The sequence below is a fragment of the Melitaea cinxia genome, chromosome 14, assembly GCF_905220565.1.
Source record: "Melitaea cinxia chromosome 14, ilMelCinx1.1, whole genome shotgun sequence".
NCBI classification, from domain to species: Eukaryota; Metazoa; Arthropoda; class Insecta; order Lepidoptera; family Nymphalidae; genus Melitaea; species Melitaea cinxia.
This window is the reverse complement of record NC_059407.1, coordinates 15,919,446-15,940,949: the sequence shown is the minus strand read 5'-3', so window position 1 is coordinate 15,940,949 and position 21,504 is coordinate 15,919,446. Positions and strand designations below refer to the sequence as shown.

Below are 21,504 nucleotides of genomic sequence, written 5' to 3'. Positions count from 1 at the left end.
TCATAGATGACGTAACTGTTCGCGACCACATCGTGTCCACTTCGCCCACAAATTATAGGTGGGTCAGAGTTTGCTTTCATCAAAATGTGGCCAGAATTTAAAAAAACAACTGTCAATGTAAAATTGTGAATGTTATCTCACATTCGATTTGGCAAAAATGGCACGAGATATTCCCGGGAATCCATGTCGAATTGTTTTACTCCAATCCATGCAAAATATTTACTCTGAACTCTCACAGTTGCATGTTTTCACCATATTGCAAGCACACAGCTGACACCTTACAGCACTCAAATATGCGTTCTACATAAAATTCGTCTACAAGGCCTGCGGCGTTTTTTACGTTAGTGGAACGGAAATTTCTGTGGTCGTGGTCGATAGCGTTGCGGGCCTTTAGTGAAACGTACCCATGTTTCTATTCGTAGGCTATAAAACCTAAATGAGAATTATTTTGTTGATGTGGAATAAAATTAAATCTCTTCCTCCAGCTGATAAAGACTATTTAATTTTTATACGAATTCAATTGTATCAGCGACCTGTAATCCAGACCTTCATGCGTGTATTCGCCGCTTGTAATATAATTAACAAATAAGCTCGTTCGTGTAACGTCTACGTTTCTTTCGTTAAGTAATAAACCATTTTTAATTGATTCGGTATATAAATGACTTCGAATTCAGGAAAATAGATTACCGTTTAACGCAATATATTGTCACCAAACGATAAATAGAAGAAAAAAGAAGGGTAAAAAGAGCAATAACGAAACGCTTCCAGAAGAGCAATATAAAATTTATTTTTTAAACTCATTCAGGAACCTTAAAAAAACATTAAGTTAAATAAAAAAATAAAAGATTGTATGTCTTTTCGTTTTAATGCTAACAAAATAAAATTAACATTTATTCCGTCGCTGTATAAAAATATGCGTAAAAATAGACAAAAGGAGATGTTACAAGAGTTACGTGTCTAGCGATTGATTACAGTTGTCCTTAAAACTCGATGGACAAAGGTGAAGCTATAGATGATTTGCAGTACCGTCTTACTGCGATCTTAGCATAAATTAGGACCACATATTTCATGAACTACAGTAAAATTATCTCCATACTAAGTATAGCACGTAATTATATAGTGATTACCATTTATCAACATTTTAATTTTTCAAAGAAAATTTTCGCTTTAGTGTGTACCAAGCAAATATAAAAGCTAAAATCGCATTAAGAATCGTGTGATAGGTAAAAGCAATATCTTAAAATTATAAATAAATGAATTCGTAGTTCATAAAATTATCTTATACTATTTTAAATATATCGATTGAAAAAACTGTGATTCGTATTCAAAGTTGCCAGGTAATAGCCATGTCACGAAGGTTTTCTAATATTATTTCAATAAGTTTTATTAAAATGGCAACCTTAACTATCAAAAGATAGCGGAAATTATTGTCAAATTACTTACGAAAATACTTTTTATACAAAACGTTGATAACATCGAAAAGTTCAATTTTATGTTTTAGATAGATTATAGATTGATGATAGATTATGAATATGGAGAATAGACATAAGAAAGATTTTCAAAGTTTCAAGAGGTACCTGTGGTGCTAGTGTAGTAAAAGTAAAAAAAGGCGGGAATTACACAATGACGTAACTTTTACACAAATACATATTTATGAATCATGCCGTATGATCTTTAGCGTATGGTACCGAATTGACATTACCGATTTGAATTGATGATGATGATGATGATGTTGATGATGATGATGATGTTGATGATGTTGATGATGATGATGATGATGTGTTGAAGTTATACATTGACAAACAAAAAATAAAACTGAAAAGTTTAATATATTAAATTTAAAATGGGATAAGTTTTTTTTGGATAGTTATATCATGAATGTCCCCTTAAAATTTATTAATAAAAATGCATTTCAAAGAGGGAAATTATTCCTCATCTCTCTAGTAGCGCCACTCGTATTAATGGCCTTTGAATGAACACACTCAAACACAGGTCTTCCTATCTCTATTCTTTACAAATACAAAGCTGATCTTTTTAACCTATTACTTAGTTTAGTTAAAACATAATATGTTATTTTCAAAAGAGTAACCGTGCAGTTTCTTGCCGATTCTTCTCTGAAGAATCTACATTCCGAATCGGTGGTAGTTTTACTTTTAAATATAATAATCACTTAGAAATTTTAATTTGTTAAATGACGTTTTGAAGGTTTTTTTGAAGCGTATTTGAATAGTTATTTTTGATTCGATTTGTCTATTATTGCTTGTGAATACAGCTAGCAGTATTTAAAGATTTTTTGATACTATTTCATTGATCTCTCTAATGATAAATGTTTTTGGATCTGATAAAATTTTCTATTGAATTCTTTATCTGATGATTTAAGACAATTACATCAAATAAAGTCACATGATGACAGCGGTATCTAGTAAATTTTTTATTTGTTTCTTTAAGTTAACATTTGCGACATGAGTATTACCATGATATTTAAGCCTTATTTGTATATTGACAAGTTTCTATTAATATTTTTATTACTTATTTATGTACATTTTCAATTTTAAAATGAGAATTATATTGTAAATATATTTAGTTACTGACACACAGTAGCGAATGATAAGTACGAACTTTGGACTTTGTTACAATTAATAAAACAAACGATCACGAACGCAGACGTTAAAATGCGTGTTAGTACGCGACAGTGCATCACCGTGTGTCAACGTTACACAATTTTCAAATTATTCCAAATAATATAAATATTTTCTTTGTGTGAAAATTACTTTAACTATAAAAACCACACAAACATTTACAAAATCGAATTTTATTATTTTTACTTTCAAACCTTAAAATGGAAAAGGCACAAAAAATATGTAGTTGTAAATAGATCACCATCAACAGTAAACCATTCTTTTCTACTTTACAAACGAGAGAGGCACACAGTCACTTAATAACGTTTTTGTCTCATTTCTTATTTAAAACTAAAGTAAGACTCAAGGGCACATGCAAATAGCGATCGCTCTGGTTATTTCCCATAACATAACAGTGATAACATTACATACAGATGATACAATAATGGCAAGTAGAACAAAAGCTATTGCAATTGTACAATATGTACTAATTATAACTGTGTTAACATAATCAGCAATTTACAAAATTGGTCTAGCGTTAGCTGGCAACCAAATGTTAAAGTATTAAGTACCGAGATGGTATTAATTTAATGAAGTATAAGACGGAACTGCATAAATCTAAGCTTATATACGCAGTGCAATTATTTTGATCTTAATCTAGATGAGGTTTAACTGCCCGGGTCGTCTGGCTTCGTTTGTTTGGAGCGTTTCAGTTGTTGCAGATAGTGACGTTGTATGGGTTTGTGGAGAGCAAGCTGAGCCAAAGCATCGTCAATGGAAAACCACTGACGCTTGCGACCCATTAGCCGTGAGTCCTCCCACTCCGCTAGTTCCTGAGTTACAGTCATTACATACACTTCTGTCCTGTGTTTGTGCTCTCGATTCTGGAATACAATAATAAAAAAAAAAATGATAAAAGATTGAAGAATCTTAGAATTTTTTGTTCATATCAAAAGAGTATACATACATGTTATATTTTTACTAAATATAAATGTATCTCTAATATATAAAATTCTCGTGTCATGGTGTTAAACATTGAACTCCTCCGAAACGGCTCGACCGATTTTAATAAAATTTTGTAGGCATATCGGGTAGGTCTGAGAATCGGCCAACATCTATTTTTCATACCCCTAAGTTATAAGGGGGGGGGGGGGGGATTAAGCGGGTTAATAACATATATGGCAAAGAAACGTTTGCGGAGTCAGCTAGTATTACAATAGTTTAGTAATAGAGTGGTGTAAATATGGAAAAGGATATCACAGAAAAGGGCATTCACAAAAAAGTATCTGTTTTCAATCCTAATGGATGTTGTTATTAGTTACCATTATAAACGCAATTAGAAGTTATTCCAACTGCCTGACTAAATAAATAAATAAAATACTTACGATCTTAAAATGATACGTTTATCATTTTAAGTTCGTAAGTATTTTATTATGCCGTTACAAATTATAGTAAATATGTACTCATTTTATCATCGCAAAGACAACCCGTCTTCCCTGGCGGAAAAAATCTCTGAAATTTCTGACTTTGAATTATTGACAATATTTGAATTTTTCAGAGATTACGTTATAATATTATTAGCGAGTATGAAAGTATAAATAGTTCCAAAATATCTGCTCGAACTTTAAAACAAATGGCAAAAGTTCATATAGATATTATTTCACACAAAAGTGAAATTTAAATTAAAATAATAAAAATTTAAAGATTATGTTTGTTTTGTTTAAAAAAAAAGTATAATATAAATTTCACTAAGTACTCGTACGTTCCTAGTGTACCTAACAAGTGGACTGTGCCGTAAATACCATAATATTAAAACAGTGCGTCTGTGTCTGTTCATGTGTGCCGTGTACTTATATCGAAATAACGATCACGATTCAGCCTACGACATCCCACAGCTGGGCATAACAGCCGCTCTGGTGGAGTGGTGCGAGTAGTCGCCTAAAACACGGACGATTTATAGGTTCGATTCCCGCTCGGGAAAGATAATTGTATTTGTACAAATATTTCATTCCGGTTTCAAAAATCAATTATGTATGTAATTTAAACTTAAATAAACTCTAGCATTATACGTAATTGCTGACAATTACCAATAACCTAATCAATTACCACAAAACTAAGAACATTAGGTAATTGGATAAAAAGTTACACCTCTGGATACCTATTAAAATGATTAGTATTAACGAATACTATGCTAATATTTCACAAAGGGATAACTTTTTTCATATCAGCTTGTTGAAGTAAATATTTTTTACGCACGCTTGACTTGTGGGAGTAAGAAATACGGTGAATACGTGACGAGTGTGTTATAAAAAGTGTAATCAGGCGAGGCGAACGAAGCAAGAGAGGCGCGAACACACATTTTATATGTTTTACATTTTGTATGTCTAACACAGTGCAGTAGTATAGTATTGTGCAGAAGTTATATTTCAATCGTGTAGTCTAGAGTACACGCTTTTTTTTTTCGTTTTACTATATTAGAAAAAATGAAAAAAAAAAGTAGCAATTTGTATAGATTAACAAGTTGAACGCCATGGGGTTCACCAGTTAGGCGTCACTTGTGTTGTCGATAAAGCCAGCTTAAAAGAGCTCATTTATAATAATAAGATATTACTATTGGCGGCGTTTCAAGTGTTAAATACAACACTAAAACAATATTTTTTAAGGATTTATATATTTTGATTAATAAAATATGGATTTAAAAGAACTTTTTAAGCTTAATAATAAAAAAAAAAAATCTTAACTGAACAAAAATGTTGTATACATTCAGTTCCCAAAACAAACTTAACACACTTATTTTTTCTATTATTATTACTTATTTTTTTATATAATTTGTTCTATTCGTACTAGGTCCCCATCCCTTCTTTTCCCGTGAGTGTCGTAAGATGCGACTAAGGGATAACACAGTTCCACTACAACTTTGGAACTTAAAAAGCCGACCGATGGCGGGATAACCATATAACTGCTGGCTTTGAAATACACAGGCTGAAGGCAGGCAGCAGCGTCTTCGATGCGACAAAGCCAGCCCTACGGTCACCAAACCGCCTGACCAGCGTGGTGACTATGGGCATAACACGAGTTCACGTCATTTTTGGCGCGAACCTATGTCCAGCAGTGGACTGCGATAGGCTGAAGTGAAGTGACTAGGACCTGAATTAGGCCTAGGCTGTATATCAGACGCTAGATAGCCTACTTGTACAAAGAGATTTTATAGATTTGATTTTACATAAATAATTTGTACAAAAAGAAACAAATGCTGCATATAACATAATCTGTGACCAAAAACGTTAAAAAATACCGACTTTTATCACTAAAAGATTTACTATCTCATATTTCACAGTTAAGTGCGCCTGTCAATCAAAATAATCTGGTTTTTTCAAAAGATAGCCTATAGAATAGCAGTAAACTATATTTCGTTATAATATGTAAAATTTCTACATAAATAAGAAAAAATGTTTCTTTTTTTTTAGTTAAAAAATAAAACAAGTTTTGTGACGAAATTAATTTTGATATAAATGTAACAGGAATATTTAAAAAGTTAAAAAATATTAAAATAACAAATCCAACCACATATAAGTATCAATATGATAAGGTGAAGAGATGTATGCCTCATTTTTAGAAAAAAAAAAAACCTCACAATGACTCCACACCATTTATATACTATATAAATAATTGCTTGCACTACCAGTATCAATAACTATAAAATGTATTATTGCTTTTGTTTTCGTAAATTAATTAATAATTAAAATTATATATAGAATGATCCTCATCGAATTAGATATACAATGAGGTTTGAGGCGCATACAGCAATGCTGATGTCAGACAATGTCAATACGATTGACGGTCAGTAAATTTTTGTTCAATTTCAAATCAAGTTATATATAAATACTTTTTTATAATTTTATAAATTGATAATTATTATACTTATTTAGTGCGAATTAGTATATTCTACTACTAGTATCATACAAAAATTTTGCTATGAATATTTTTATCATTATAATCCCTATTAGGGAAAAGATTTTGTACATGAGATATGTTTAAGCTATAAAAAAAAAAAAAAAAAACTCATGAAATATAACAGACATCTGTTCCTATAATCAACAATATAATGCTTGTGTTTTAGGTAATAACAGCTGACTTATAAATAGTTTTTTTATTTTATTTAAGTCACAAAAATAATACATCTTATATATAAAATTTTCATGTCACAATGTTAGTTAACATACTCCTCCGAAACAGCTGGACCGTTTTTTATGAAAAATTGTGTGCAAGGCTAGGTATGAGAATCAGCCTACATCTATTTTTCATATTCGTAAATTATAAGGGGGGGGGAGGAGGATTAAGAACATATATGACAAAACGACGTTTGCAGACTCAGCTAGTAATTATGTAAATACAAATATCACAAGCAGACTCAGACTGGAATCAAACCCGAAACTCACGGAGCAGAAAGCAGGGTCACTACAAACTAACCAACGGGCTAGTTTACTATATGGCAAGATTTAATTCTTGTAGACTATTCAAAGATTTATTAAAATTAGTAAAATTTCCATATTACCTAAGACACAGAAAACGACATACAACATTAGAAATTGACAAAGAATATTTGGATGTTTCATTATGTATTATAAGTAAGTAAGTATCTAATATTTATTTAATTAATGTCATTAAAAAAATTTTGACAGAAATATAAAGCCGAATGTGTTACAAATAAAATACAGAAATTAAAAACAACACAAATATTATTAATCCGTAAACTACGTCACAAGAATTTCTTGATTTTTTCATCCCTCCCCCGTCCTTGTCACATTTAGTCACATTTAGCCTTACTTATAAATTATAACTTATTAAATTAAAAATCACTTTCGAAATTATATTTGTTTCATATAAAATTCTTTCGTCAATAAAATTAATAACAATTCAACACAGGTATGAAGAATAAAATTATTTTAATACTAAAAGTTATATAATAAGTATTATATTTTGAAATGTGATGTCACAAAATTTCGAGTCCTCCCCACCCATTGTAATAGATGTTTGTGGTTGCTTGTAAACGAAAAATAGCTTTTCTTTTAATATCATATTAAAAAATCGACTGTTCCAGCGGGGATATAACCTGTATCTTCGACTCACCATGTTGGTCTTCTAGCCAATTAAGCTTGGAACGATGTAGCCGTTAGGTTGAAATTTTTGATACGATGATTTTATATTCGGTTCTAAGCGACCGCAGCGCCAAAATAATACGAAAAAAAAAACCGACTTCAATTACAATCGACAAGTAAAAGAACGTAAGTAGACAAAAAATAAGACAAGTAAATATGTGTTATGAAATATTACTCAATAAGTTATCATCAGATCTCGATTAAACAAGAATCATCAAAATCGGTATACCCAGTGAAAAGTTATCTATACATATAATATAATTGTGTTTGCTCGCAAACGAAAAAAAAACCGACTTCAATTACATCGACGAGTATAATACAGCGTAGATCGACGAAAAAATAGTCAAGTAGCTACGCGTTATCAAAGATTACTCAAAAAGTAGTGATCAGATCTCGATAAAATTCACATCTGACCACATGATAAATACCAGCTTTCAATTAAATTAAAAATTATCAAAATCGGTAAAAGCGTAAGGTAAAAACGCATTATTAGATATAACTCGAAAAGTAGTTGTTAGATCTCAAATAAATTTAAATGGGACCAATTGACACACACCACCTTTCGATTAAAAAAAAATTGTCGAAATCGGTCCACACGGTCAAAAGTTCTGATGTAACATACATAAAAAAAATACAGTCGAATTGAGAACCTCCCCCTTTCTTGGAAGTCGGTTAAAAATGGTAGGAACGTCAAAAGTGTACATTGAATATTTTTTTAAAAGAATACTTGGGGTGTGATCTACTATCGATACCGAAGCCAAAAATATAGTTTTTAGAATTTTTGTCTGATTGTCTGTATGTGGGTGTCGTAAGAGGCGACTAAGAGATAACAAGGTTCCACAACCACCTTGGAACTTAAGAAGCCGACCGATGGATAACCATCCAACTGCTGGCTTTGCAATACACAGGCCGAAGACGGGCAGCAGCGTCTTCGGTGCGACAAAGCCAGTACTGCGGTCACCAACCCGCCTGCCCAGTGTGGTGACTATGGGCAAAACACATAAGTTCACGTTATTTTGGCGTAAACTTGTGGAGGCCTATGTCCAGCAGTGGACTGTATAGGCTGTAATGATGATGATGATGATGATGATGATGTCTGTATGTATGTCCGGGATAAACTCAAAGGTACTGCATGGATTTACTTCAAATTTGGCACGAATATTATTAAGAAGTCGGGTCAACATATAGGCTACAAATTATCACGCTATCACCTACGGGGAACGAGCAGTGAACCTTTATTTCTTCAACACATTCTGTAACAATGTGTAATCTAACGACGCATATTTGAATGTTGTTGTTATTATGTTAATAACCATGCTATATAAGCTAGCTTCACACTATAAAAATCAAGCAATATAAGTTATTAAGCCAATAAACATAATTAAATGAATATAAGTAGATAAGACAATTTTAAAGCAGCGCCATCTATGAAATTTTTCTGTAGATATGAAATGTAAAGAAGAAACGGGTAAATGAATATTATTTTAAATATAATCGTAGGTATTTTTGGTGCTGTATAGCGTTCACGCAGACGACATCGTGGGCAGCAGCTAGTACAGTATAATATAACATAGATTGATGAAAAAATTGTCAAGTAAATATGCATTATTAGATGTAACTCGAAAAATACTTGTTAAATCTCCAATAAATTTAAATAGGACTATATGACACGTGTGGTGCATGTCAAACAAATTAAGAATCTCCTCCTTTTTTTGAAGTCAGTTAAAAATCATACTGTATAATCTAATTACTAACCTAAACTAACCCCCTTTATCGTCCCTATAGCAATAGAGTATCTTGGAGTTTCATTGATGCGGTTAGCAATGCTTAGCCTATTAAAATTGATATCATTTAAATTAATACATCAGAATCTTTGCAATTACTATAAATAATCTCGCCTTTTCATACAAATAAAATAAATTACTATAATATAATTTAAATTTATGAAATCAATCATAAAATTATGATAATGTTATCAAATTTATAATCTCGAATTGAAATATTTACTTCATTGATAAATATTACTATATAACTTTCAATAATAATTGGTATTAGTTATTCATTTACCTTCTCAGACCTTCCCGATATGCACACAAAATTTCATAAAAATCGTTCCAGTCGTTTTGGACGAGTATTTTAACAAACATTGTGAAACGAGAATTTTATATACATATAAGATTTATCTAAGTAAATAAGAATTGGAATTATTAATTACATGGAAACATTCACCTGGTGCATTGTAATTAATTAAACATACTTAAAGAGGTCTAATGATAAGAAAAAAATAATTTTGTTTATTAAATCATTAACCTTATCAAATTATAATAAATTACTTCATTAACTAATCACTAAATTTTTAAAACTTTTGTAATTGGTTTGTAAATTTTTTAAAAGCTGAGCCTTAAATTGCAATATTGAATATCTTTAAATAACTTTTTTATCTAATATTGTTAATTGACTCGTAAAGTTATTGATGATAGTCACTTTTTTAAGTTAATATGATACAAAAAGCAAAACAACGATTAATTTTAAAAACAGTTCTAAGTTCTTACACTTCTGTTTCTACTTTTGTATCAAATAAAGTTTATATTTATTTTATTTACATCCAATAATACTAATAAATGATTGTAAGTTATAAATTGTTTTCTTTTAAAAAAAATTGCACTATAATGAATGTTATATTTTATTTTTACTTTATTTTATGACAAAACTCGTGAGCATTCACATGTCATGTCGACACTGACGACACTATGTTGACATGAGGTTAGGAAGAGTTTAACAAAGATCTCACCTCGAATACTCCCAGACACCTCCCCAGCTTGCCGATGACGCCAGCCTCCTCAAGCACTTCCCGCATCGCGGTCACCGAGGGCTCCTCCTCGGGCTCCACGCCTCCGCCCGGCACGATCCAGTTGTCAGGCCGACGCGAAGACGTCACAAGCAACACCTACGCACAAAATACACGATACTCTCGAATATCACCACATGATCACGAATCATCTAATAAAAATACAATGCTAACCTCCGTTTCGGCGTCCGATCGTACGCATATACAAGCCGCGCGGCGCCTAAACCCCTCATCGTCGTATATCCGTATTGAATTAGGCTTTTCCTTAACCATTTCGAGAGTACACGTAAATACGAACAAAATAGACGATTAAAAACGAAAAGCAGACATTAAATAGAAAGAAAACTATCAACCGAACAAAATTATTTAGTGATCAACAAACGCCATAACCGAAGTATCCTAAGATAAACGTATCCATTTTCGACTAATTTATGAGTTACACAATGTACATATAAAATGAAACTAAAATAACAATAACACTACAATTAGAGCAATATTTCAGCTATAACTAGCTCTTGATAGCGAATTTCAAGCCCATGTTGAATGGTGCCTGACGTTTTCTCTGGGAAAATCGAAATAGGTTTTGGAAAGCAATTACGACGAGTCTATCAGCTGACAGCCGGAAGCTAAAAATAGTATTGCCATGGCACTGGTTGTGTTTCTTATATTCAACCTAAATATTTATTCCTACACAATTTTATAATTTATACCTAGTAAATTATTTATTGAATACAATAATTATACCCTTAATAAAATAAAAACTTAAGACAATAATTTAAAGTAGAGCTGAAAGGCTAATATTAGATCACTATAAATAATACACATAACACAAGTAGTGAAGTGAAGTAGTACTAATTGTCTATGCTAGTTTTGTGACAGTTACTTATTTGAAATCTTCGTTTTGTTGTTATTTTAATTCCGTTTTGTGTATAATTTATTTTTAGCTTCATCTAATGGGTAAGTATATATTTAAAGTAATTTAGTTAGCGTAAAATTAAAATGAAATATTCTATTTATATCATATATTATCTTATTACCCATCTAATACTTCAACTAAAACGTCTAATAAATTCTTAAAAAAGTTTATAACAACTATAAGATTGATTAATAAGATTATAGGATTATATTGAAGATGAAGTTTCAACAATTATTTTTTGTTTCAGAGAAGAGCTTCGACTTCGGCGCTTTGTTGCAGAACCACGAGAAGAAGCACAAAAGCAAACCGGTGTATTTAGTAAGCGTTCCTCATGGGGTACTGTATCCAGTTTAATATTAATAAATTACTATTACTTTGTAACGCTTAATAATGCATGAGGTAGGTTACATTCGTGTATGAGATATCAAATGCTTTTGTCTTAGAAAAAAGGATCTAAACCTCTTTTGATAGTTTGTCTATGATTTGCAGGTGAAGAAACGACTGGAGAACAGCATCAGAAATAGAAAGAGTACTCGGCTATCAGTGTTTGATAGAATAAGAAATCTTCCGAAAGTAGAGAGTCCGGCGCCGGTTGATAAAGTTCTGTCTAAAATAGAACACAGACGAATGCAACTAGAGAAATGGAAGGCAGAGAAAGAGAAAAAGAAAAAGGAAGCATCTCTTCAGAAGAAGAAACCGTTCGTAGCTGGGGTTCCACAGCAAAGCCTGAAGTTTGTGCCGCCCCCACCTCCACCTAAAGCCTTGCCCAGTACGTCTGGGCGTGTCACTCGATCGCAATCAGCCAAACAAAACTCGACCAGCAATGTTTCTAAACAGAAAGATATCAAAACAGATACGAAACAAACTAAAAACCAAATTCCATCATTTGCACCAATAAATGCAACCTTTAAACCACCAATATTCAAAAATATGACACAGCTTCCCATTTTATCACAGCCAAAACAGGCAGATAAGGTAAACATTGGGCAAGTATTACCAAGCAAAGAAATTAAAAGCAGAGCAAAATCAAAACCAGTTCCTAAAAATGAAACTAGAAAATTAAGAAGTAGGGCACAATTGACAGAGAAATCAAATATCAAGTCTAAAAAAGTTTTGAGTCCAAAAAAATCCCTAATGTCTAACTCAAGTTCGAGTATGGGATCAAGTACAGATGAAAAATCATCAGTAATTAGTAAAACTCCGAGAAAATCTGTTGAAAATGCTTTTAAAAATGACCTTATTATTTTCACTCCAAAAAACAAAGTTCCAAAAAGTGAGTCTAGCTCAGAGGAGAAACTGAGGTCTCCGATAAATGTTGATTTACCTATGACACCGGAGCAGATAGTTGAAGAGGCTAAGAAAATAAGTCCTTGCGTTACTCTGTCGCGTGGGAAAGATAATGCTAGGAAGGAGATGAAGAAAAAACTTGAAGAAGGTAATTATTTATTTATTTTCATGAAAATAAACAGTATAATATTTTTTTTTAATAAATAATTTAAATAATCGTCACCAAAACAGTTTTCAAAGATAAGATTCTGCTTATAAAGGAATTATTAAAATCTAATAATTTTTTCTCAGAGAATCGATTAAAAATAACTTTCCATTTCCAAAGATTGTTAACACATAACTAGTACATAGCGTGGGTATGCCTTACGAAACCAAGTAAACTCAAATGAATTTGTGAGATTACAGATAGTGTGAAAATCGTTCAATTTACCGATTACAATAATAATAATAATAATAAATAACAAATGTATCAATTAATAACAACTTTAATATTAAAATTAAAATTATTATAAAACGATAGTAAGAACCGGGACCCTCCAATTAAAGCGGCTGTAGGCTGCCGCAGGGGTTTGGTCGGTATTGCACCTGCAAGTGCTGAAGCTGACATACGGTCTAGGACTGCCTAGCCGGGCGTCCTGGATATCGCCCGTAAATGGGTTACTCTGCGATACCAAAAATTAAGTTGTTAGAATGTATAAATTTACCAAAAAATGAATTTGACAGCTTCTTTTCTACCAAATATTAAAATTCGCTTTGAGGGTTGGAGATTTTATTTAAAAAATGAAAAAAAATTATGATTAATATAATGTTATATATATAATAATTTTTATTTTGTTTATAGTGACTACTGTATAAAGTTTTTTTATTGTAATTACTAATAAAAGAAAAAAAAATCTAAATCATTAATTTCTAATCATTATAATTGGTCAGGGTTTTGTTCAATAAAGAACAGAATTAGAAAATCCATAAAAAAAAATGATTCCACTAACAAAAACAATTATTACACTTACGTAATATAAAATATATATTTCTCATTATTTTAGGTCTGCTTGATGAAGATCTGTGTGAGATAGACAACGTGGAATACTTCAGGAGGCAACTTAACTCTGAAATCAAACGTATGACAGAAATGTGTGAAACATGGGACAAGATATCTGAGCAAGTCCAGTTACCGGAGGCCGTACAGGTAATTTTGGACTTAAACAATTCAAACTCAACAGATTCAAATAGAATTTACTCCTTTACGCCTGAAAACATATTTTTTGTTATACAATTAGTTTGGCAAACAAGCATACGGCTCACCTGATGGTAAGCAGTTACCATAACCTATAGACGCCTGCAACGCCAGAAGCATCGCAAGTGCGTTGTCGACCCTACAACCAATCCCCCCAGGGGCTCTGGGTACCTTACTCATCACAGGAATACAAACTGTTTGAAAACAGTATTATTTAGCTGTGATCTTCTGTAAGGTCGAGGTGCTACCCCAGTCGGGCTGCTCTAGATTTTCAGCAGGATATTTCCTGCCGTGTTCTTGACACTACAAATAGCTGTACCATAGCGCTGTGACCGCTATGGCTGTGCGTCATCAAAATTGTATGAAATTATTGGGTGATACTGATAATGTTTTCATGATGGAATTACATGAATATTTGAAAAAAAAAATGGAAAGAAACAGTAAACACTGTTTCACCACTACACAATCCTACTAATATTTTATAAATGCGAAAGTTTGTAAGGACTGTATTTTGTTCCAATTTCACATAAATACTATTGAATCGAATTGTGAGAAAATAGATTTTTTGATTTATCACGACGATTCCATGGAATCGTTATGCAGGTGAAACCACAGGGTGCAACTAGTCTTATAATTTGTAGCAGGAGTCGTTTTTACGCTTTTAAAATCAGATATGTTTCAGTTACATTCATTCAACATGCATTATATTCATTCACCATTCATTACATTCATTCACACTACCATTTCACAACTACTGTTTTGGACACCTACCTGTTCCTTTGTCACACTTTCAGTGACACCCCTAGTAAATATTACTTCACAAAAGCTAATTCCTTTCCACCTTTTAAATGATATTTTATCGTTACGAACAAAAAATTATGAAATGCCAAGTTATGAAAAAAAAAAAGAAAAAAAAAGAACGAGTCTTCTGTTATAGACCTCTTGTGGTCACCAACCCGTCTGCCGGCAAAGCATATGAGTTCACGCCATTTTTGGCGCGAACTTGGGGAGGCCTATGTCCAGCAGTGGACTGTGATAGGCTGAAGTGATGATGAGTGATGTGCTCTAGATTTTTGCCCCTACAATAATATACGAAACGTAACTCTCTATCTTCACTAACTTATATCTCCCTCTTAACTTCCATTCGCCTCGCCCGATGGCACTTTTCGTAACGCTCCCGTCACGTATTCACCAGCTTACTCCCCAAGTCAAGTGTGCGTAAAGAAGTTGTACTTCTAACAATAATCAAAACCGTCTCCTCTTATTGTATGTCATCACGCTAAAAAGGCCCTCCCACTTTATTTGCAAACATATTTTGTATTTATCTTTTTGTATTTGGGAAATAATTGTGTTTGCTCGCAAACGAAAAAAGAAACCGACTTCAATTACATCGACAAGTAATACAACGTAAATCGACGAAAAAATAGTCAAGCAACTACGCGTTATCAAAGATTAGTCAAAAAGTAGTTATCAGATCTCGATAAAATTTATATGTGACCACATGATAAACATCAGCTTTCGATCAAATTAAAAATTATCAAAATCGGTACACCCAGTAAAAAGTTATTGCGGATTTTCGAGAGTTTCCCTCGATTTATCTGGGATCCCATCATCAGATCCTGGTTTCCTTATCACGGTACCAAACTAGGGATATCCTCTCTCCAACAAAAAAAGAATTATCAAAATCGGTACATCCAGTAGAAAGTTATGCGGTATAATACAACGTAGGTCGAAAAAAGCGTCAAGTAAAAACGCATTATTAGATATAACTCGAAAAGTAGTTGTTAGATCTCAAATAAATTTAAATGGGACCAATTGGCACACACCACCTTTCGATTAAAAAAACATTTGTCGAAATCGGTCCACACGGTCAAAGGTTCTGATGTAACATAAAAATACATAAATATAAAAAAAAATACAGTCGAATTGAGAACCTCCTCCTTTTTTGGAAGTCGGTTAACAAACTACAACATAACACAAAATATAAGAGACAACAACAAAATATCGCATAAACCAGTCCAGTTTCCACTAATAACTAATACAAACAGGAATCAGGAAGTAAAAAATGAGATGTATATGTCCCATAAGTGTCTTTTCACATTTGTATTTGTTTTCAGGAAGCTGTATTAGGGGCAGTGGGTCAGGCAAGGCTACTGATGTCTCAGAAGTTACAGCAGTTTGCGTCGTTATTAGCCAGATGTGAGTGTCCCGACCCATCACAGGCACTCGTCACACCTGGAGATTTGCATGGCTTCTGGGATATGGTGTTTATGCAGGTTAATCTTGATGTATTTTTTTAAGTTTGATTCACTCTCTTTCTAATGTTGGCACCTTAATATATTTTCTAATATAAAACATATTATATAGATGAATATTATAACCATACTCAGGTAGGACAAGTGGTTTGGGATACCCATTCCTGCGTGTTAAATGTGTCAAAAATTGGCAGCAGAACCACTAACATAGTTATCGGGGTATTAACTCCGTTACTACCTCCTTAAATACAGGATATTTGTCTATATATTAAAATACTAAATATACCAAAAAAATTTAGTCGCCGTTAATAAATTTGCATCCCTCATCACGTTATGTTTCTCGTAACTTATTTGATTCGTGTATTAATCATTTGATATGGTACTCATCTTTTTCTTAGATTAGTACTTTTTTTGTTCCTATTTAGACTGTCAATCTCAAAGAGTAAACTCCAGTCGTTGCGTCGGAGTTGATACACACATTTTTTTTTAATAAAATTGCAATTTCAGGTCGAAAATGTGGACATGAGGTTTAAGAAGTTAGAAGAGATGCGTGCCCGAGGCTGGGTGGATGAAGAAAGACCAGTCGAGGTCAAGAAGAGAGTCACTAAACCCACTGTTAATAAAACCAAGCCGGCTGTTAGCAGCAGACTGAAGGATATTATCGCTGGTAGAGTGTTTATTATATTTTACAATTCAGCCTGTAATATTTCACTGCTGGGCCTCTATCTACATGTAGAGAATGATCAGAGCTTAATCCATAACGCTGCTCCACTGCGGGTTGATGAATATATTGTCTATTATGAGTAACAATCGCTATCAGGTGTATATGATAACACGAGACCAACATTTTAACATGCTCTACGAGGCACGGTGGAGAGATCCACAAGGACAGACATCTACAGTTCAGCCTATTGCAGTCCACTGCTGGACATAGGCCTCCCCAAGTTCGCGCCAGACATTTAAATTGGAAAGAAATATTGTCACAAATACAAATATTCATCCCTAGTGGGAATCGAACCCGCCAATCGTTGGGGTTTAGCCTACACGGTGCATACACCAAAAAGGGTTATTTTTTGGCGACAGTTATTTCAATACGCCTACCCTCTCCTGTATCCTGTCCTATGCCCAGTAGCGGGATGGAACAGGCTGAATTGATAGGTTTGATATTGATCAAAATTAACAGACAATTTATAGTCATGTAGGCTTGCAGTTGACTCTTTTGGGTAAGACTTTTATACACAGAACAATCTACTTGCAATAAGCTTAACTGTAATGAAATTTTTATTTTAATAACTAGCGGACTAGACAAACGTCTTGCCCGGAATACAGCTACCAAGTTTGATTACTGACATACCGATAGCAGCGCCACTTAGCGGGTCCAATTGTGTTTTCATACCATCCATGAACCCATAGAAAAGTACGTACAAAATTGTAACCAAATTGGTTCAGCCTTTTAGGAGCTCGGTGACAAACACACGCACAGAAGAAATATATATATATATCTGTCCGTCCATATTTTTTTTACACAATAAGTAATCACCAACATATCATATACTAAAACTTTCTATGAAACACGCTGCATCTTATAGTATAAGTGTTGTTTCGATCGGTTCAGCAGTTTTCGCAATAGAACCTAACAAAAAAACCGGCTCTCCATTTATTAGTATAGATATTAATATTGTGTATGTTCACACAAAAAAAAACTTCTTTCAATTAACATAAATAAGTATAGTAAGTACATTACACATTATTAGGGATGATAAAAAACTATTCATCAGATTTCGCTTAAAAATAATACAATATAGCACAAGCTTTTGAATAAATAATTGTGTTTGCAGGCAAAGGAAAAAAAACGGACTTCAATTATATCGACAAGTAATACAACGTAGTTAGATGAAAAAATAGTCAAGTAAATACGCATTATCAAAGATTACTCCAAAAGTAGTTATCAGATCTCGGATTTCGGATCTCTCGAAAATCGGTACACCCAGTAAAAAGTTATTGCGGATTTTCGAGGGTTTCCCTCGATTTCTCTGGGATTCCATCATCAGATCTTGGTTTCCTTATCATGGCACCACACTTAGGATATTTCCTTTCCAAAAAAAAAGAATTATCAAAATCGCTTCATAATCCTTCTTTTTTGGAAGTCGGTTAAAAAAAATAGAATAATCAAAATCAGTACACACAGAAGAGAGTTTATGACATAACATAAAAAAAGTACAATTAAAAATTTAAAACTAAGTACCATTGTTTTAATATTTGTTATTATTATTATTTAATTTACCGATATCATTTTATTTCACAGCTGCCCGAAAAGCCAAGAAAGTACATCAAGTTGAAAATGTACCAGAAAATCCACCCACAGAGGAAAGTAAGACGTTTGAAGCAGGATTTTTCAGTGTCCAGTCACCAGTAAAGTCGATACAATCGACTCCTGTCCGCAAACCAAGTCTACTGAAAGCAGTTTTATCTAACGAGGCAAAGAAGTCCGCTTCGAAGGTAAAAATAGTCTCCCATTCCATTCCAGCCTATTGCAGTCCACTGCTGGACATAGGCCTCCACAAGTTCGCGCCAAAAATGCGTGAACTCATGTGTGTTGCCCATAGTCACCACGCTGGGCAGGCGGGTTGGTGACCGCAGGGCTGGCTTTGTCGCACCTAAGATGCTGCTGCCCGTCTTCGGCCTGTGTGTGTTCAAAATTCAGTGGTTAGATGGTTATCCGCCATCGGTCGGCTTCTTAAGTTCCACAGTGGTCCCGGTTGTTATCATGTACACCTGATAACAATTGTTACTCATAGTACGGAATGTATAGACCAACCCGCATCGGTGCAGCATGGTGGATTAAGCTCAGATCCTTCTCATACATGGGGAAAGAGGCCTATGCCCAGCAGTGGGATATTACAAGCTGAAGCGACATCATTTGCATGCACCAAAGCTTTCATTAAGCAATGTCACTACTGCTTTGTATTCACTGTTTTTAACACATATGTCATCGTATTTAAAACTATCAAATAAATTTAATTTTCATTATGCACTAACAGAATTCAACTTCATACGCCATGCTTCGAGCTTCACTGATCGGCAAGAATATTGAGAATAATGACACTTTGTGTGCGGTAAGAAAGGCTGTTTATATTGTTTATTGCTTTTTGAAGTTATTCTTCTTATGACGCGTTAGGGAAAAATGATGAGAGTAACTTTTTACGATGCGTGTGCACACCGTCACAAAAAACCGACAACCTGAAGTTAGTTTATCAACGAAGAGGAAGTTAGCAACGTTAAGTTAGCTAGCCAATGAAGTATACCTTCGTACGTGCGTACAGAAGTACACACACGCACATGCGCACACACACACACACACACACACACACACACACACACACACGCGAACGCACGCACGCACGCACGCACGCACGCACGCACGCACGCACGCACGCACGCACGCACGCACGCACGCACGCACGCACGCACGCACGCACACACACAATTTTTTAAAATGTATCACTAGGTGGGCAAACAAGCGTACGGCTCAGCTGACGGTAAGTGATTACCGTAGCTTAGCAAGCGCGTTGCCGACCTTACACCCAATCACAAAAAATCAGTATTATTTAGCTGTAATCTTTTGTAAGGTCGAGGTACTACCCATTAATTTTTTGAGGTAATAACATTATTTTTATTAGTTAGAAACATCTAAAGAATTCATGACATTTTTGGTGCAAACTTGTGTAGGCCTATGTCCAGCAGTGGACTGCATATTTAATAATGCGTATTCTTCCTTGACCATTTTTTTCGTCGATCGACCTCATAAAATTCATAATCGATGATATACGAATAATTATTTTTCAATAAAAAAAAGATTGTAAAAAGAAAGCACATTCGTTTTTTTTACAACTAATGAAATAATCCTTACGAAACGTAACTCTCTCTCTCTCTTTCTATATTCACTAACTTATATCTTCCTCTCAACTTCTGTTCGCCTCGCTCGAGCACACTTTTCGTAACTCTCGACACGGACTTACTAGCTTACCCCCCAAATAAAAATATGTGTAGTTAGTAATTTTAACCTATGAGCCTAAATTATAATTATAATTCTGATTACAGCAGGACCCAATACCATTGACACCGATAAACTTGGACGCAACACCTGCGAGAAGTATCTTGAAGTCAGCAAAGAAATCTGGAAAGAAATCAATAAAAGTTGTTTTATTTGATGAATCGGATTCAGATATCACAGAATCGAATAAACTTAACGATGAATCAGACATATCAGGCGTGGAGAAAATCGAAATTGATCAGACTATAGATAATGATAAAACATCAGAAGGGAAAGAGAATAAGAAAGAATCTTCTAGAAGGAGGTCTAAACTTATCCGTCAAGACGCTACAGAAGACCGGAGTCCGGTCATGACTAGAAGCAGACGTAAGAGTTTACAAACTCCAAATATAGAAGGTATATTTATTTTTCTTTGTAACACAGAAAGCGACCACAATGTAAGATGTTATATTTTTTTTTGTTAGTGAAAATTAAGAAATAAATTATCTATTTTCCTTTTTTTTTTCAAAATAAATAAAAAAATTAAATTTTTTATAATTCAAAACACGAGGCAAACCTAGTACAAAAATAAAAATATAATAATGAGAATAAATAAAATTGTAATTTATTTAGCATTAATTAAAAAATATTTAAGAAATATTATATTATCTATTCATTGAAACTATCGTAATATTTTTAAGGGGTCGAAGAAAAGAAAAGCGGAAAAAAGAAGGCGCTGCAAGAAATTGAGATGAATGTAGACGATGTAAAAGGAACTTCTAGAAGGTCGTCAAGACGGAAGAGTTATAACAATGAACATGTTGCGTGATTGTGAATTTGATTTTATCCAGTGTTGATATTTTATTAATAAACGAATTCTTTAGGTCGTTGTAACCAATCCGCTTCGTTAAGAGGATTCATGTGCATCCGTGTGACAAGTGATACAAGTCAAAAATCATTATTCTACGGGAGAGCTAAAATATGATTCATAAAGTTCTTGTTCTTTTTCAATATACATTTTAGTTATGTTTTGGTTAATGTTTAATTTTAAAACTAATTTACGATGGATACTTTTATGTTGTACCTTTTGTCACATTTATTAAGTGCCAAAATTATGTCGTAAATGATACTTGTACAGTTATTTTAAACCTACA

General features: G+C 33.3%; 2 protein-coding genes across 2 annotated transcripts; one reads left to right on the top strand and one right to left on the bottom strand.

The window, feature by feature from the left end:
* Nucleotides 1-2,407: 2,407 nt before the first annotated feature.
* Nucleotides 2,408-11,252, bottom strand: LOC123659673 (diphosphoinositol polyphosphate phosphohydrolase 2). The gene is made up of 3 exons (XM_045594870.1): nucleotides 10,800-11,252; nucleotides 10,569-10,724; nucleotides 2,408-3,502 (listed from the first exon to the last, which is right to left on the bottom strand). The coding sequence occupies exons 1-3, from the start codon at nucleotides 10,896-10,898 to the stop codon at nucleotides 3,287-3,289; spliced, it is 471 nt and encodes a 156-aa protein (XP_045450826.1). The 5' UTR covers nucleotides 10,899-11,252; the 3' UTR covers nucleotides 2,408-3,286.
* A 238-nt stretch (nucleotides 11,253-11,490) lies between these two features.
* LOC123659451 (guanylate kinase-associated protein mars) lies at nucleotides 11,491-21,244 on the top strand. The gene is made up of 10 exons (XM_045594666.1): nucleotides 11,491-11,582; nucleotides 11,789-11,877; nucleotides 12,031-12,976; nucleotides 13,872-14,014; nucleotides 16,180-16,338; nucleotides 16,825-16,984; nucleotides 18,623-18,816; nucleotides 19,359-19,433; nucleotides 20,422-20,767; nucleotides 21,052-21,244. Exons 1-10 carry the CDS (start codon nucleotides 11,579-11,581, stop codon nucleotides 21,177-21,179), a joined length of 2,244 nt encoding a protein of 747 aa, XP_045450622.1. The 5' UTR covers nucleotides 11,491-11,578; the 3' UTR covers nucleotides 21,180-21,244.
* Nucleotides 21,245-21,504: the final 260 nt, after the last annotated feature.

What these genes read in the sequence shown, in the direction of transcription:
- LOC123659673 (XM_045594870.1), bottom strand. Translation starts at nt 10,898, where the DNA reads ATGGTTAAGGAAAAGCCTAATTCAATACGGATATACGACGATGAGGGG. An exon ending in GATCGGACGCCGAAACGGAG is followed by an intron (nt 10,725 to 10,799) that starts GTTAGCATTGTA and finishes TTTTGTGCGTAG; the next exon opens with GTGTTGCTTGTGACGTCTTC. An exon ending in GGTGTCTGGGAGTATTCGAG is followed by an intron (nt 3,503 to 10,568) that starts GTGAGATCTTTG and finishes ATTGTATTCCAG; the next exon opens with AATCGAGAGCACAAACACAG.
- LOC123659451 (XM_045594666.1), top strand. An exon ending in ACTGAAGGATATTATCGCTG is followed by an intron (nt 16,985 to 18,622) that starts GTAGAGTGTTTA and finishes TTTATTTCACAG; the next exon opens with CTGCCCGAAAAGCCAAGAAA. An exon ending in CAAAGAAGTCCGCTTCGAAG is followed by an intron (nt 18,817 to 19,358) that starts GTAAAAATAGTC and finishes ATGCACTAACAG; the next exon opens with AATTCAACTTCATACGCCAT.